General features: G+C 59.1%; 9 protein-coding genes across 9 annotated transcripts; 3 read left to right on the plus strand and 6 right to left on the minus strand.

Annotated features, from left to right (window-relative positions):
• Nucleotides 1–525: 525 nt before the first annotated feature.
• On the plus strand, nucleotides 526–2099 carry PLICBS_002947 (uncharacterized protein; the record flags this gene model as incomplete). The annotated part of the gene is made up of 2 exons (XM_018322665.1): nucleotides 526–796; nucleotides 862–2099. 2 exons carry the CDS (start codon nucleotides 526–528, stop codon nucleotides 2097–2099), a joined length of 1509 nt encoding a protein of 502 aa, XP_018177895.1.
• A 530-nt stretch (nucleotides 2100–2629) lies between these two features.
• PLICBS_002948 (capsule-associated protein CAP1) lies at nucleotides 2630–4453 on the minus strand (the record flags this gene model as incomplete). Its single annotated transcript, XM_018322666.2, has 1 exon — nucleotides 2630–4453. The coding sequence occupies one exon, from the start codon at nucleotides 4451–4453 to the stop codon at nucleotides 2630–2632; it is 1824 nt and encodes a 607-aa protein (XP_018177896.2).
• A 1111-nt stretch (nucleotides 4454–5564) lies between these two features.
• Nucleotides 5565–6206, minus strand: PLICBS_002949 (40S ribosomal protein uS8; the record flags this gene model as incomplete). Its single annotated transcript, XM_018322667.1, has 2 exons — nucleotides 5565–5824; nucleotides 6074–6206. 2 exons carry the CDS (start codon nucleotides 6204–6206, stop codon nucleotides 5565–5567), a joined length of 393 nt encoding a protein of 130 aa, XP_018177897.1.
• A 697-nt stretch (nucleotides 6207–6903) lies between these two features.
• Nucleotides 6904–7543, plus strand: PLICBS_002950 (40S ribosomal protein eS12; the record flags this gene model as incomplete). Its single annotated transcript, XM_018322668.1, has 3 exons — nucleotides 6904–6906; nucleotides 7033–7348; nucleotides 7419–7543. The coding sequence occupies 3 exons, from the start codon at nucleotides 6904–6906 to the stop codon at nucleotides 7541–7543; spliced, it is 444 nt and encodes a 147-aa protein (XP_018177898.1).
• Nucleotides 7544–7824: 281 nt separating this feature from the next.
• Nucleotides 7825–8371, minus strand: PLICBS_002951 (peptidyl-prolyl cis-trans isomerase pin4; the record flags this gene model as incomplete). The annotated part of the gene is made up of 4 exons (XM_065600107.1): nucleotides 7825–7854; nucleotides 7884–8020; nucleotides 8085–8187; nucleotides 8249–8371. The coding sequence occupies 4 exons, from the start codon at nucleotides 8369–8371 to the stop codon at nucleotides 7825–7827; spliced, it is 393 nt and encodes a 130-aa protein (XP_065456179.1).
• Nucleotides 8372–8721: 350 nt separating this feature from the next.
• On the minus strand, nucleotides 8722–9218 carry PLICBS_002952 (uncharacterized protein; the record flags this gene model as incomplete). The annotated part of the gene is made up of 2 exons (XM_065600108.1): nucleotides 8722–9052; nucleotides 9112–9218. The coding sequence occupies 2 exons, from the start codon at nucleotides 9216–9218 to the stop codon at nucleotides 8722–8724; spliced, it is 438 nt and encodes a 145-aa protein (XP_065456180.1).
• Nucleotides 9219–9379: 161 nt separating this feature from the next.
• PLICBS_002953 (uncharacterized protein) lies at nucleotides 9380–9965 on the minus strand (the record flags this gene model as incomplete). Its single annotated transcript, XM_065600109.1, has 2 exons — nucleotides 9380–9386; nucleotides 9448–9965. The coding sequence occupies 2 exons, from the start codon at nucleotides 9963–9965 to the stop codon at nucleotides 9380–9382; spliced, it is 525 nt and encodes a 174-aa protein (XP_065456181.1).
• Nucleotides 9966–10788: 823 nt separating this feature from the next.
• Nucleotides 10789–13098, plus strand: PLICBS_002954 (uncharacterized protein; the record flags this gene model as incomplete). The annotated part of the gene is made up of 3 exons (XM_065600110.1): nucleotides 10789–10904; nucleotides 10959–11049; nucleotides 11104–13098. 3 exons carry the CDS (start codon nucleotides 10789–10791, stop codon nucleotides 13096–13098), a joined length of 2202 nt encoding a protein of 733 aa, XP_065456182.1.
• A 477-nt stretch (nucleotides 13099–13575) lies between these two features.
• On the minus strand, nucleotides 13576–15354 carry PLICBS_002955 (protein kinase C signaling pathway involved MAPKK protein; the record flags this gene model as incomplete). Its single annotated transcript, XM_018322671.2, has 4 exons — nucleotides 13576–13720; nucleotides 13775–14436; nucleotides 14504–15241; nucleotides 15304–15354. The coding sequence occupies 4 exons, from the start codon at nucleotides 15352–15354 to the stop codon at nucleotides 13576–13578; spliced, it is 1596 nt and encodes a 531-aa protein (XP_018177901.2).
• Nucleotides 15355–15521: the final 167 nt, after the last annotated feature.

Below are 15521 nucleotides of genomic sequence, written 5' to 3' on the forward strand. Positions count from 1 at the left end.
GTCTTTGAGACGATCACTTAATGAACAATCAATGTTGAATGACCGGCGACGGCGCATCCGTCGAGTCGCATCATGGGCAGAGATCGTGGTGGAAGGGGAAGCCAGGCATTGCGGCGGTCGGCGCGCATCGAGCGAGCCTTGGGACCATAGTACAGCCGTTCACTGTTTATGAATTATATATGACAAGGTCTTGACTGGCAAGTTTCGGCGGCTCTATTGCTGGTCCGCGAACAATTGGGGTTCACGCTATTGTGTGGCATCGCGTTGTGGCGGAGAGCTGGAAACTGGCACTGGCTGGCTGCGAGTGGCACCCAGCCAGCAAAGCCAGCCTTGTCGCGGGCCCCGTCTTTTTTCTGGCCTTCTTTCAACCTCCAACACCACCACACACGCAAACGACAGCCGGCATCGCGACCGCCGCCGCTATCCAGCTCACGTCACCTGCGACGAGAATTTTCATCGTATCGCAACAAGCAGCCGTCACCGGGTATCTGCGCGCACCAATCGTCCGTCGGCCACCCAGCTACGATGGCGTCCACCGGGGCGCGCACGGGCGAGCGCGTGGTTCACCAGGACTACATCGCGCGCATCCGATTCTCCAACGCCCTGCCGCCGCCGCCGACGCCCCCAAAGCTGCTCGACATCCCTAATACGGGCCTCGCCAGCGGCCAGTACACGACGCCCGGCTTCGCGTCCCGCCTGGCCAGAGAGCAGCCGCTCAACATCGAGGCCGACGCCGAGCTAGGCATGCCGCTCAACCTCGTGGGCATGCCTGGCGTTTTCGACGGCGACGAGCGATGTCAGTCGACCCCCATAACACACACACTCACCGGAGGCCGGCCATACTGACCCATTGAAACGCAGCCATCCAAGCACCGGCAGTCGCACCGCCGGTTCACCCTCACGACCGGGCGCTCCTGAGACCCATCGCCGCCCTCGGCAAGCCCAAGGTCGCCGAGGCCAACGTATCCTTCCTTCGCCGCACAGAATACATCTCGTCGAGCACGCCCAAGCGGCCCGAAGGCAACAATGCCCGCGCCCTCCTCGCACGTGCCCGAAAACCCGCGCGGCCGGCCCCCGACGCCGCCGCCGACTCCCCTGCGGCCATCAAGCGCAAGATCGACCGCAGCTTCGAAGTCGCCGAGGCCGACCTCAAGGACACCAAGCGAGTCAAGCATCCGACCAAGAAGAACCTCAAGCTCGTTGACGCGGTTCCCTTGCTGCCCGACTTGGACGCCTTCCCCGACTCCGGCGCCTACGTCACCATCAAGTTCCTCACCAACCCCATCACCAACGCGACCCAGTACGACACGCGCCTGCTGAGCGGCCTCTTCCGCCCGATAGACCGCACGCCCGCCGAGGAGGCCATGTTCGAGGCCGCCCTCGCTGCCTACGAGCAGGACCCTGTCAACAACCCCAAGCCGCAGAACCTCATGAACTACGACTTCTACCTCGCGCCGACCAAGGACGTCGCCAAGAATTTCCGCCGCAAGTTCGACCTTGACGACCCGGAGCACGACAGCGACGACCTGTACACGCACGGCACCGGCAGCGGTCGCGGCCACTTTGCCTTCAACCGCGTCAGGGCGTACGAGACCGCCCAGGAGACGGAGCTCGACCACCCGACAAAGTATGAAGATGAGATCATCCTCGCGTCTAACGACGACGACACGTATCCCAAGCAAAAGGCCGTCTACTACTACCCCATCATGCAGCGCTCCTTCATCCGGCCCCAGCGCACCAAGCGCCTCGCCCGCACCGCCGGCATGTCCCAGGACGACGATGAGGAGCAGGTTATTGACCAGATCGAGGTCACCGTCCAGGATCCCAGCGAGCGCATGCTCGAGGCTATGCGCAAGTACAAGGAGCGGCCTCTCGGCTGGGACCAAGGCGCTGAGGACGAGGAGGAAGAGCAGACGCAGACGCAGACGCAGGATGCCGATGCCGATGCAGACGCAGATGCCGACGAGAACCAGGACAGTGACGCTGAGCAACGCCGTCGCCGCCACCGTGAGAGCAGCGAGGTCGACAGAGCAGATGATCGGTCGCCGCAGGATCGAGACGGCGAGGGCGAGGAGGATGAGGATGAGGATGAGGACTGAATTAAGGCGTAATGGAGACAGCAATATGCGTCATGCGCTTGTCGAGGTGCCACAGACAGCACAGCTCTGGCGCAAAACCTTCCAAGCAGAGAGCCTGGGCAAATCGTCGTCACGGGGCGAAAGGGGTATTCTATTGTATGCTTTATAGATCCGACGTCACAAATCGCAATCAAGCCAACTATCTTTCAACAAGCCGCCCCGGGAAAAAAAAGAGAGAAGCGAAAACCCGGGAAAAAGACCCTCTGCGCCCGTACGCCTTCGAGCGACCCGGAGATGTTAGTATCGAAACCAAGGTCCCGGCTCGCCCAGTTTGTGTATATGCATATACAGCCGTTTCATCATTCACACAGAGACCGTTGCGGCCCTTGCCCGTTTCTTGGGCTGGCTACGACAGCTTCTTGCCCGCGCTGGACGGGTCGAAGCCGATGATAGCTCTCTGATCGTCAATTACACGTCCATACCTGTCGAGCCGACGTTAGTAAGGAGAAACTCCAACAATCCGTAGTCACGACGGCTGATGGCTGCACGCCTCAGGAGGGGTTGACGTACTCGAGAAGCAGTCTGAAAAACCACGCTTCCATGTCCTCTTTGCGGACTACCTTGTTGGCCCATTCCCTGCTCGCCATAGCGATGCGCTCCGCCTCATTGTTGCCGAGGCTGCTGTCGCCAAAGAAGCGCACCGCTTCGAGCCACTCGTCGCCCTGGAGGCTCAGGGGTACGTAGTGAGCCCAGGGCCGGAGCCACTCGTTGTGCCACTCGCGGAATACGGCAAGTTTGAACGTTAGGCTCTTGCTCTGCAAGAACGCGTAGAACCGACCCGAAAAGGCGTTGCCATCGATGTCCAGGAGGTACTTGTACCCCCACGCGTCCTGCTGCTCCACGCGGTCCTTGACGTCGAAGAATTGGATCTGCGCGTCGCAGTCACCGGGGTCGCACTGGCCGACGTGGGAGAAAGACACGTCGATGAAGTCGCGGTAGTCCCCGCGAGGAACCTGCTTCGCCTCCCATTTCGGATTCTCTGCTCCCCCGTTGTTGACCATGATTTGCACCTGGTCATGGGCGTTGATCTTCTGGACGAAGTGCTGGCGGTGCTGCCTCCTCCAACCTCCATTCCGGCTGAAGCCACCCGTCGTGGAGCCGCGCCAGTAGAGCTTATCCAGTTTCTGCGTCCAAGGCTTGTCCTTATCCTCATCGTAGGACACCTTTTGGTACCAGTACCACGGCGAGGGGTAGACGATGTCGTTGTAGGACGAAATCTTTGACTGCGAGAAGATGGGGAACAGGTCGTGGACGATGTTGAAGGCGTTGGGCCGGTCGAAGAAGCCGAAAGACGAGCTCAGCGACGGGGTGAGACAAACATCCGACATGGCTGTAGCGTTGTAGACGAAGCCGAGGTCGCTAACCCCGTACTTGCTCATGTCGTCGGCGCGCTCGTCCTCCTCGAGTATCCTGGCTGGGCTGTCGGGCGGGCACGACATGCGCGAATGCGTCCAGGTGGGCTGGTGGGCGAAGACGTTGAACCGGGTCAGCTTTGTTTCTTCGAACATCTTCTTGTCGCTCAGCTCGGGAGCCGTCTTGGAGAAGTCATTGGTTGGGGCCGAGTTGGCGTTGGAAGCGGGCATGTTCACGTCGCGTGCCTTGCTCACGAGCCGCGTCAGATCGTCGTGGGGAACGACGACCCGTGGCTCGTCGTGGATGTTGAAGGCCAGGTCCATGTCCGGCAGGTACTGCAGAAACTTGACCATCATGCCCTCGGTGGCATTGCGCTGCCATTCCTGGCCGCCGTTGATGTGAGAAATCTCATGGTTCCGAATGGCGACACCGATGAGCGCATTGTCGAAGCCCAATGCCTCCTTTGCTCTCGCGCGAATCGTCTTCGGCTTCAGGCCCCAGAAGGGGGTGATGAGGTCGTGAATGGTGTCGAACTCGTCGATCAGCTGGACCTTGTTGGCCGTGGCAAACTCGAACCATTTGTCGAAGTTGGGTGGCGGGGGCAATTGGTACCGCCTGCGGTATTCCTTGACGGCATCGGCCAGCGTCTGGGACTGCTTCTTGGTGACTCGGTCGTGCTCGCGCTGGGCATCGCTCATGAGAAACCAGATGGGGTGCGAGCCGGTTCCGCTGACAGGCTTTGGTCGGGGGCCACCGGGGATGCGAGGCGCCTCCTCCCACTGTACGGACTCGGGCTTGTCGCCAGCATTGTTCTCGCCTGTGTTCTTCGTCTCTGGCGGCTGTGGGTTCTGACCCGGCACAGGTTCCCTCACCAGCCGCGAGTCGTCGAGGCGGAGGACCGAGTAGAAGCAGAAGGCGACGAAGACGAGGCCGATCAGCACCAGGGTCTGTCGGCGTCGCATTGTTTGCAGGGCTGCAGGCTTCAGCATCGGCGCCAAGGCGGACGGGGTTTATGCGTCAAAGTAGCTGCGCTCGTCGGCTGTCGTCGCATCGGAGAGGGTTGGGGGGGAAGTCGGCGTCTAGGGCTGCGAAAAGGAGCTCATGACGTTTCTGCGCCTCAACCGAATGGGGGATTGCAGATTCGAAGCGCGCCTCCTGGTCGGGTTTGGAGGAAGGATTGTGGAAGGTAAGACGCGCGCGCGCTGGGCAGGCAATCCGTCTGGTGCTAAGCCAACGGCAAGGCCAGGCCAGGCCAGGCCAGGTCAAGTCAGGGAGCCGAAAGGAGCGAAAGGAACCAAAACCCAGGCGCCGCCGGACTGTTCCTGTTCGAGTTTGGGGTGGGCAGCACCTGGCAGGTGGCCCAAAGACAGGGGGTTTGACGGCCGGTGACGGGCAGCCGGAACTTTTCGCCAGCGAAACCGCTCAGGCCGTCAATAGTCCCGCCCGCCAGCACAACAGTGCGTCTCCCAGGCAGCCTCCCGTCTTCAGCGGGCTCGCTTCCCGATGGCACACACGCCCCCGCCCGCATGCTACCAGTGTACCTCGTACTCTACACATTATACCCAAAGCACAAATTAGCAGACGGGCATTTCCGAGCAAGCGGGCCATTCATACGGCTCATGCATGTAGCGACTTTCATTTCCCCCCTCTGTTCTAAATATTCTCACTCATTGTCACTTGATGGCGAGGGGTGTCAACGCAGTCATGGGCCCAAATGAAGCGCAGCGAATGCCGGAACGCTGACCAGCCTCGGATGTGCTGCAACAGTGCGTCAAGCAACGCTGGGACCGGGCACTGTCTCAGATGCACCCGGCATCGCCACGCAGCCCCTATGGAGGCCATGGAAAGCATTAAAGGATTCCGACTGCCAATGCGCATGCGGCGGCCATACACACTCACAGCCTCACATAACACGACCCCACGCTGGGCGTCACATCCTCAAGGTCCCATTCAGAGAGAGCTATATTGCGCTACATTTCAACGGCAGCTGACAACATAGGCCACTGTTCATCATGGCCACCCAGAACGCCAACCATGCCCATATACTTTTTTAACCCCATTGGCATCCGTTCTCTAGTAGAAGAAGCCAATAATCTTGCCAGCAACGTGCTTGCGGCGAGCCTCCTCGTGGTCCATGATACCAGCCGAGGTGGTCAGAATGACGTAGCCGAACTGACGGGCAGGCAGCAGCTTGACAACCCACTTCTCGAGGTCGGCCAGGCGGACGTTGTAGCGGGGAGAGATAACACCGGTCTTGTTGAGACGGCCGTTCAGCTGAACGACGATCTTGCCGGAGCGGTGGTCATCGACCTCCTCGAACTCGCCAATGTAGCCTGCGTGGATCACAAGGTCAGTCAATGTTGCGACAATCCCGAGCATCGAAAAGAGTCGAAAGATTCGGAAACAACAGGTTCGAGGCCGTCGCAGGAGCTTGATATATCGGCAACTTATAGGGGCTGGGTCGTGGGAGCAGAGTCGACGGTCGCCCTAGTTATCATACCGAAGGATTTTGCAGCCTCGAACCCGATGTATCCAACGCATCCTCCGCTTTCGACGGACGACGCCCGCAATTTCTCACGTACCATGGCGCTGCATGACCTGCAGGAACTTGACAATGACCTTGGAGCTGGGTCGGATCAGGACCTGGCGCTTGCCGGCCTTCTCGGCGTTGTTGATGGAGTTGAGGGCATCGTGGAGAACCGAAGTGCGGACCATTTTGGCGGTATTGTCGGGACGGAGATTCTCAAGTCGGATTGGAAATGAGGTATCTGCCAGGAGCAAAGACTCGACGTTAGCCTCGCGCGGCCATGAGCAGGGAGAGTGCCCTCAGCGATCGGTCGAGGAGGGTTCTGCCGCCCATTGCTGAAGGAGAGAAGCGTATCGAGAGCGTCCGCCCGCCGAGACTTGTTGCGCACCGCACCGCGTCGCACCGGTTCGAACGTGACGGTTGGCGGCCGTCTCACTGCGAGCGGCGCTCACGATTGCTCCCTCCCGCCACTGATAGAGGCATCATCCTGCTGCGTCCCGATCGCCGTCAGCCATTAGAATCATACATACCTCACAGGTGTGTTATCGGACTGGTCCTTGGTAGAGAGTGTGGTCGTGAAGCGGAGGAAGAAAAAAAGTATCGTCGGGTGCAGGACACCTGGTGGAGAGAAAGAGTGGGGATCAGCGTGTATTGGTGCTGTGTGTGTGCGCGCGCATGTGTGTGCCCTTGTGGGTCCGTGCACGAAAAATTGCCCTAATGCGTGCGCACTTTGGAGCCGCCGTCCACGTCGGCAAATCCCCGTGACGCTCAAATCCAGACCACCACCCTGCTAAAGACGTCAAACTTGTCCCCTCTCTTTTCCCCCCCCCTTACACTCCAAACATTACAATCTTCGAGGATCGCCCGACAAGATAAACATTCAAGATGGTAAGCCTCCGAAACCGATGCGTGGCCCCCTCTTGAGGCTCGCTGCGGGCTGCTCGGTCGCATCCGACGCCGCAGACTGCCTCCGGGCACGACGCCGATGACAGACGTTAACGTGCCGCCCAACAGTCGGACGTAGAAGAGAACAACGCCCCCGAGGTCGCCGATGAGGTCGAGGTTTCCGCCGACGCCCCCAAGGGCCAGATGTCCGTTCTCGATGCCCTCAAGGGTGTCCTGAAGCTGGCTCTGATGCACGACGGTCTTGCCCGCGGTCTCCGTGAGGCTTCCAAGGCCCTCGACCGCCGTCAGGCACACATGTGTGTCCTGAACGAGAACTGCGAGGAGGAGGCCTACAAGAAGCTGGTCGTCGCTCTTTGCGACGAGCACAAGATCCCCCTGATCAAGGTTCAGGACGGCAAGCAGCTCGGCGAGTGGGCCGGTCTCTGTACGTGTTATCCCTGGGAGGCGCCGGGGTTGTCCAAGCCGTGCATGATTTGCTAACACACCACTCACAGGCGTCCTCGACCGCGAGGGCAACGCCCGCAAGGTTGTCAACTGCTCTTGCGTCGTTGTCAAGGACTGGGGTGAGGAGTCGCAGGAGCGCTCCATCCTCCTGAACTACTTCCAGACCTCGCAGTAAACGTGCTGCACGGACGGCGTTGAAATGAAGGGTATAGAGGCGCGGGCTTGCTTTGGGTCCGCCGGAAACGACACTCTGCGGTTGTACTCTAGCCACTTCGGCTGGCATCTGGATTTGGTATCAGGCCTCATGGTTGGCCCATCTTGCATGAGCAGAGGAATGACAAAAAAAGGGAAACAAACAACCAAAATCTTTGGCTGCCTGCTCCTGGTGATGTGACATGTAGATTGGTGTATAAAGCGCTACATTCTGTGTATGGTGATGTCACTATTTCCGTCCCTCTACCTGTTGGAGAATGTAAGCTCGCTTGGCTTGCATTGTCATCCTCGGGGACACGAACCATGATGATGTGATAGCCAAAGCCCGTCTTCGCCTCGCCTATCTTGGGGCTGCTCGTGGTGCTCGGCTCCAGCGCAAACGCAATCTCTTCAAACTTGGGATCCAGGCTGCCCTTGCTCTTCCACCCGAGCGATCCTCCTGCGGCGTGTAGTGTACGACGTGAGCTTGGCTCCCTGGGAGGACTGGGTCCAAATATGCGTACCTTGCCTCGCCTTGTCCTCGGAGTAGTTGCGTGCCACCTCGTCGAATTTGACGCCCTCGTGCAGCTTCGCCAGCGCCTCCTCCTTCTTTGCATGCTTCTCGCACTAAGCCGCCCGTCAGTCTCACTCGATGCGCCTTGGGAGCATGGGGATGCGAGAGCCGTACCAGGATGTGGCGGACGTTGATGGACTGCGCGCCCTTGGCTTTGCTGCCGCCCGCCTCCTTGTCACCGCCGCTTTTGCCCTTGGCCGCGGCCTTTTCGCCGCCCTTTTTGTCGTTTTTCCCCATGGTGCCTTGGTTGCTCTGAAGACGGCTGGGTGATGAGAGGGGAAAGTCGACGAGGTAAATGCACTGGTGCCCCGCTTGAACCCTGAAAACACACCATGACGATTGAGGCTGGAGGGGCAGATGCCGCCAACATCGCTTTCCCAATAGTCACCATGCAGCTCATTGCATTGCATCTACTTAATATCCTTCCTCAAGGTGAAATCGGCTCTACGCTCAACTCCCAGTGGGCTCTTGAGCTTACCTTACAATGCGCTCAAGGTTGTAGGGCCAGTGGCCTCCGGACTCGCCTCCTCGACAGCCGCCTTGGATGCCATGACGCCTAATCATTCGCTCATGGTGCATTTGCGTTTCTAATTTCCCACCATCGAGTGTGCATTCCCGTTCGGCTTCGCCAATTCCAATTCCTTGCCCACCTCCAGCGCCTGACGCCATTGCTCGAGATCAATCGTCTCCTCCACCTTTGTTCTCTTCCATTCCAAGAATGCCTGCTCTCCACGTCGCTGGCGGATCACTTCGCCTTCGAGCGTCTGGTAAAGATGCCAGTCGTCGAGTTGCGACGGCTTCGGCACCTTCGCGACGTCTTCAAACGACTGCTGACCGGGAACGCGCTCCAGCGTGATCTCAACACGGTCCAGACCCGTTCTTTCCTGGAACCTCTGACCGTATTGCCGGATGATGTACCTGCGGAAGGCTCGTCATCAGTGTCTCCGTCTTCTGCCCTAAATCGGCTACGCACGCACCATCCGTCATATCTGACGCCAGCTCTGGGTGCGAGCGGGCTGTGAAGGCGATATCCACGCAGGATGCGAATCTGCTTCCCGACTTGGGAGATGAGGCACAGGTGCATTTCGGACAGCTTGCCTTCGCGTGAATATTTTACGGCCCCTGAAGGCGAACACACTCTTTCATTGCCATTCAAGAGCGGGAGCGCCGTGACGCCCTGAGGTCCTTTGGTCGCGCGCTCAAGCGTGCTGTCGACAATGCCGTCTCTGTGGGCACAGGCCATGTTCAACCACTAGCTGCAAGTAACGTCAGTGGGATGTCTACTTTGTGCCGCCTTGATGCCTGGCACTTACTAGCCGGGCTCGTGCTGGAGGGCTTCCTCCCCTTCAGAATGCGGGTTGCACACCGGCACGTGCCAGAGGTCGCCATCAACTTCCACTACATCGCGAAACGTAACCCCTCGCAAAGGCCCCGTCTCGCGAAGAGCTCGATATCGGCTTTGGTCGAGGTCAAAGAAGCGTTCACGAAACCGCGCTCGCCATTGTCGCTGAAGCCCCTGCGCTATCTCTAAGTGTGTCCATGGATACGACGGCCCGGCATCGATGTGGTTCTCTGGGTTGAGCATGTCGATGAGTAGCTTGTCGAGGCGCGTCTTCCTGATGGTGCTCAGCCCGATGGTCGGGATGCCTCGCAGCTCGTCGATGGTAGCTGCTTCCAAGAAGTCTGTGATGCTCTCGGTTGCGGTTTCCGGTGTGTCTCCGCTGATGAGCCCTGCTCGAACGATGTCGCAGAGTTCGAACAGCGCAGCTTCGGTCAAGCCAAGCAATCGGGTGACGCAGGGCGACTTTGGGGACACAGTACCAGATGCCATGCCTGTTCACGTCAGCAACAATCCTGCCACGTCTAGAGGGCTCAGGCCTGCCCTGAGATGCATCTCCGGACGTGTCAGTATCTCGTGAAGTCCCATGTCGATGGTTACGACGGCGATGGCTCGGGATATGAAAGCTGCCAGGGTCCATGCTGAGGCGACGCCCAGCGACGTGCGGGTGGACAGGCGGCGCCATGTTGAAGTAGCAATGTAGTGCGACACAAGGCCTAGATATACGGGATGCAGCATTTGTTCTTGGAAAGGTCAAGACGTTATTCCCAAGAGGACGCAGATTGACATAGGTTTCTGGTCTGGCGGCTTGTGGACTTGTAGTGAAAGCGTCCCGTGTGGCAGGATGGGCCAAGCAGACACGGAAAGATCACCCAATAACAAGGCAGGCGGAGAATCGGAAAGGCTCGCTGGAAAGAGCAACAGGTTACCGCTTAGATTATTATTTTCAATCCAACTTCCCGCAAGACATCCACCTTGAGGCCCTCCGACTATGGCAACCTCGAAACTTTCATTCACCATGACCCGTGGATAGTGTTGGACTGGGCAAGACGATCACGCTACCCTGGAGCACAGGCGTATCGGTCAGCCACCGCCTGCCTATCCCATCGTGGGGCAGAACTGTCCCGCCTATTGGTGTCAGACCGCCTGCTGTCACCGGCGGACTTCTCGATTCTGCCGGCAGAATGAAGCGTCGCAAATCTCGCTCCTCCATGGCACGACGACATCTCAGTTCTCAGAGCCTCATCGGGTCGTGTCAACTTCACAACCTCGCGAACGCCAAACACATAGCCGATTAAGGCTGTGATATCTAATGATGGCGGACCAACCTCACTATGTCACGCGTGGAAGCGCATCGCACTCTCAATTGATTGGCATCACGCAACGCGCCACACCTCTGACCGTGGTCTGGACTGGTGAACAGCGTGTTCGGTGAGCCCAAATTGAACTGTGAGGACGGGCGGGCAGGCTCCTGACCATGTGTAGATTCTCCGACTTCCAAGTCAACGAAATTGCTAAGGATGGCAATGTGGTACGCTTGCGCAGCATTGGCATGAACGATGAGCCGACTTCTCAGGTACGATTCTATTCCTCTGGGCATTCAAATTTCAACTGCTAAACAGCCTAGCAGCCCCTTCAAGAAAAGACGGAGCAAATTTCGGAGGATAAAGCACCCAAGGTCGAAGCTTCAAATGAGATCCAGACTCCTGAGGCCATCCCGGCAGAGCAGAAGATGGAGATTTCGCCAGAGGAATTTGCCGCCCTGGCTAGCCTCGTCAACGAGAAGTTCGCCCAAGATCTCGTCAAGCTCTTCAACGGCGATGAGGATGCGGGCGGACAAAAAGTCACGTCTGTCAGCTCTGGTCCCTTGGAAGACAAGTCGAAGCGCGGCCAAATACACGGCGAGGTGCGCCGCATTTTCAAGTCCCGGCTCGAGACTTCCACCGATGATACGGGTGCCATCACGGCTACCAAGGTCCCCCTGCGCAAGGGAAAGAAGCGCAACCGCGGAGGCCGCGGCCAGCCCGACGACAAGCCTGCGGGCGAATACCTTCACTTTACTCTCTACAAAGATAACCGTGACACAATGGACGCAGTCAACCAGATCGCACGCATGCTGCGCATCAAGCCTCAATCCATTGGCTACGCGGGAACGAAGGACCGACGAGCGTCGACCGCGCAGCGCTGTTCTGTCAGGTATATGAGGCAACGCGCCCTCGCCGGCACAAACAGCAAGCTATGGGGCATCGCGACTGGTGACTATGAGTACCGCGATGACCCGATTCATCTAGGCCAGCTCCTTGGAAACGAGTTTGTCATTACCCTCAAGAACTGCAAAGTTGTCGGCGAATCCACCGATACCCCTATTTCGACACGTCTTGAAACGATGCGGACACAAGTGCAGGCAGCGTTGGATCACATGGCACAGCACGGCTGGATCAACTACTTTGGGCATCAGCGTTTCGGCACGTACGACATCGGCACTCACCAGATCGGCAAGCTCATCCTGGGCAACAAATGGGAAGAGGCCGTCAAGGCGCTCCTCAGCTACGACCCCGAGATTGCCGCGAAAGCCGCTGCCGGCGAGATCCCCTCCGAGGCCATGAAGCGTGACGAGTACGCCCGGCACCATGCCTGTATGCTCTTCCTCACGGGCAAGGACGTCGGCAAGGCCGCCCGTATCATGCCCGGCAGGTACACCGCCGAGTCGTGCATCCTACGTCACCTAACGCGCATGGGCACTGGCTCGCTCAAGGACTACGCCGGCGCTCTGACGCACATCACAAGAGGCCTACGATCCATGTACCTTCACGCCTACCAGTCGCACGTCTGGAATCACGTCGCTAGCCGACGATGGGAGCTCCACGGCGACAAGGTCATTGCTGGCGACCTCGTCATCTCTGACACCGACGACGCCGCGCCGCCCACCGCCGAGAAGGACCAGGACGGCGACGAGATCGTCAATCCCGGTGACGAAGCCGACGATGACGCCATCCGCGCCCGGCCTCTCACAGACGAGGAGGCCGCGAGCGGGCGCTTCACCATCCACGATGTGGTGCTGCCATCGCCGGGTTACGACGTGCGCTATCCGGACAATGACATTGGCCGATTCTACGAGGAGTTCATGGGCCGCGAGGAGAACGGCGCGCTCGACCCGCACACAATGCGCCGCCTCCGCCGCGAGTTCAGCCTCCCCGGCCGATACCGCAAGCTCATGCACCGGTTTCTCGCCACGCCCAGCCTCGAGATGCGGCTGTACTCGGACGACACGGAGCAGATGCACCCAACGGATCTCGACATCATTAAGTCGGCCGGTAGCGATGCCGCTCGCGGCGGCAAGCGTCGCCGCAATGGGCCTGACGATGAAGGCGCCAACAAGCGCACAAAGACGGAGGGGGGCGGGGAAGACATTTCGCATGCGGAAGCAAACGGGAATGCCGATGCCGAGCCGCCAGCCGCTCAAGACTCCGCTGCCGAGCCCGACAAGATTGCGGCGGTTGTCAAGTTCCAGCTCGGGAGCAGTGCCTACGCGACCGTCACGCTGAGAGAGCTCATGGGCGATCCGCCTGAGCAGGCACCCAGCGACAAGCCCGCAAAGGGTACCACCGACGAAGCGGCGACCTGAATCGCGCGTATATAACTCAATTAGAACTCGCCCGCCTCGATCATTTGATGCCCAACCCTATGCTATAAGCCTCGTGACGTGAGAAAGATGGAAGCTCGAGGGAAGAAAGCGCAGGCACCACAGATTCCTTGCACAGATGACTCTTTCCAAAATTTCGATTCGGCCCAGCGCTCTCCCAGATGCTGTTGCACTCATCTTATGCGACGATTTATCCGCGCATGCTAACTGCCGATCCAAACGATACACATGACCCTGATCCACGTCTTGTTCAGGCCGTACATTGTACCGAGTCATTGGCCGTCCAGCACCTGTCTGGGCCAACAACTCCACCCCTTCTCATTCTGGACGTGCTACTGCACTCGTCTGGCCATCGCGTGAGGCGTTGCAGTGGTGTGCTGCTGCTCGACCGTGTACCCTACGGGAAGAGGGCTACACTAAGTCGCTTTGGCCTGCAGGTGAAAACGCAACGCAGGCACGTCACATGCCGGCAGGCGTCTCGTCCCAACCCCATACGAATGACAGGTATTTGACCATGTTGACCCGCTTGGCCCGCATGTCCACCATCCAGGGATGCTCCATCATTTTCCACGGGCTTGCCCTGCGGTTAGGCTGCTTCTCCAAGCTGAGGCAGGCTGGTTAGTAAATGAGTCCACGGATTTGCAGATAGGTGACATACCAGCACTCGATAAAGTATTTGAAGTTGTCGCTCCAGTACACATCCATGTCGGGCTCATCCTTCAGCTTCGGTACCGGCTGACGCACAATATACGTCAGCAAGTCGATGAGTCCGGCACGAGGCTGCATTTCCGTTCCATCAGCCGGGAAGGGGAAACGATGCTGCGCGACCTCGAGCAGCGTGACGCCTGTAGACCAGACATCGGATGTGATGGTGTACGACTGGCCGGTGATGCGCTCGGGAGCCATGTAATAGCTCGTGCCGATAAACGTGTTCGCCTCGCCCTTCGTACCAAAGTCGCCCGATACGCCAAAATCGCACAGCTTGACGGCTCCGTCCCGGCAGAGCAAGATGTTGGAAGGCTTGATGTCTCTGTGGATGATCCGGCGCGTGTGGAGGTAGGTCAGCCCGCTCAGCACGCCCTCGGCAATCTTGCCCAAGACCTTTTCGCCCGTGCGACCGCCCAGTCGCTTGACTTCCTTGTAGATGCTGTCCAAGGAGCCGCCCTCACAAAACTCCATGGCGATAGATATGGTGGCTGTTGATGGATCGACAAAGGCTCCGTAGTAGCGACAGATGTGTTCCGAGGCACACTCCTTGTTGAAGCCGAGCTCTCGAACAATTTGCTTTTTGACGTCTGGGTCGGGGTTCGTAGTAATGACCTGCAGGAAAGTACTGTGTCAGCGGCAACCAGTTCCAGTCGGCCCAAGCGCCCTCCATCCCACGTACCTTTAAGGCGAAGACAGTCTTGCCGCCGTTGAGCATGCACTTGGTGACGGCGCCGCCAGCACCCTCGCCCAAGTTGCCCAACTCGACGATGCGCTTCTCCATGCTCGCAATCCTCCACCCTTCATCGTCAAGCTCCTCAACGTCTGCGTTTCTGGCCCTGTCGAGGCTCAGCTGGTCGAAAGCCTCCAACCCCTGAAGACTGCCGTCCCGCTCCATGGCCACGCCGCCTTCACTTCTCTCCGAGTACATTGACCCCACCGCGGATACAGGATCAGGAGTCCCTTGTGCCCTCGTCACCGGGATGCCGTACTGCGACGCGAACGACAGCGCCGAGTACTGGGAGCCAGCCGATGTCGGATTGCTGGCCCTGCCATCAAGAGGCCCGAAGCTCCCCGACCTCGAGTGGGCTGCGCTGCTCTCGCTTCCACCATCTGCCGAGTGGCCTGGCTGCGTGCCTTGGGATCTGGGAGGTTGTTCATAGGGTGTTATTTGGCTGCCCATAGGGGTAGCTAGATGTAGTGTCGGGAGTGGCGGCCGTGGAGCAGCTTGCTGCCCAGGCTGGTTGCCAACGGGCTTGACGTTTGGCGAGGGGGGGATAGCGAGACCCAGCCTGGGCGGCCGTCCTCCACCGCTCCTGGTGCCGGGAATGGCGGGACGGAGTATTGGTGCCGGGGAGGACATTTGAGGGATGGGGTTCGGGGTTGCGAGCGACGCTGGAGTGGACGAGGAGGAGAGCGGCTAACGGAACGGTCAGCGAAAACTTGGCCAGACAGCTCTAGACATAGGGGTAGGTGACGCACGTGTTGTGAGAGCGGCTCGGTGGTCTGGGAGTGGGAGGTCAGGTCGCTCATTATGGCGTCGAACCGTCCGGCCAAGGCAGCTTGCACGGAGCTGCGGAGGGTCGGACAGTCGGCAGCTGCTAGTGTGACGACGGGCAGCCAGAGCAAGAGGATCGTAGAAGAGACCGTGAGATGTCGCGGCACCGCACCGCGGTAGACTGAAGCGGCAAGGCGTCACG

Source organism: Purpureocillium lilacinum (assembly GCF_023168085.1).
Source record: "Purpureocillium lilacinum CBS 284.36 DNA, scaffold_2, whole genome shotgun sequence".
Taxonomy (NCBI): Eukaryota; Fungi; Ascomycota; class Sordariomycetes; order Hypocreales; family Ophiocordycipitaceae; genus Purpureocillium; species Purpureocillium lilacinum.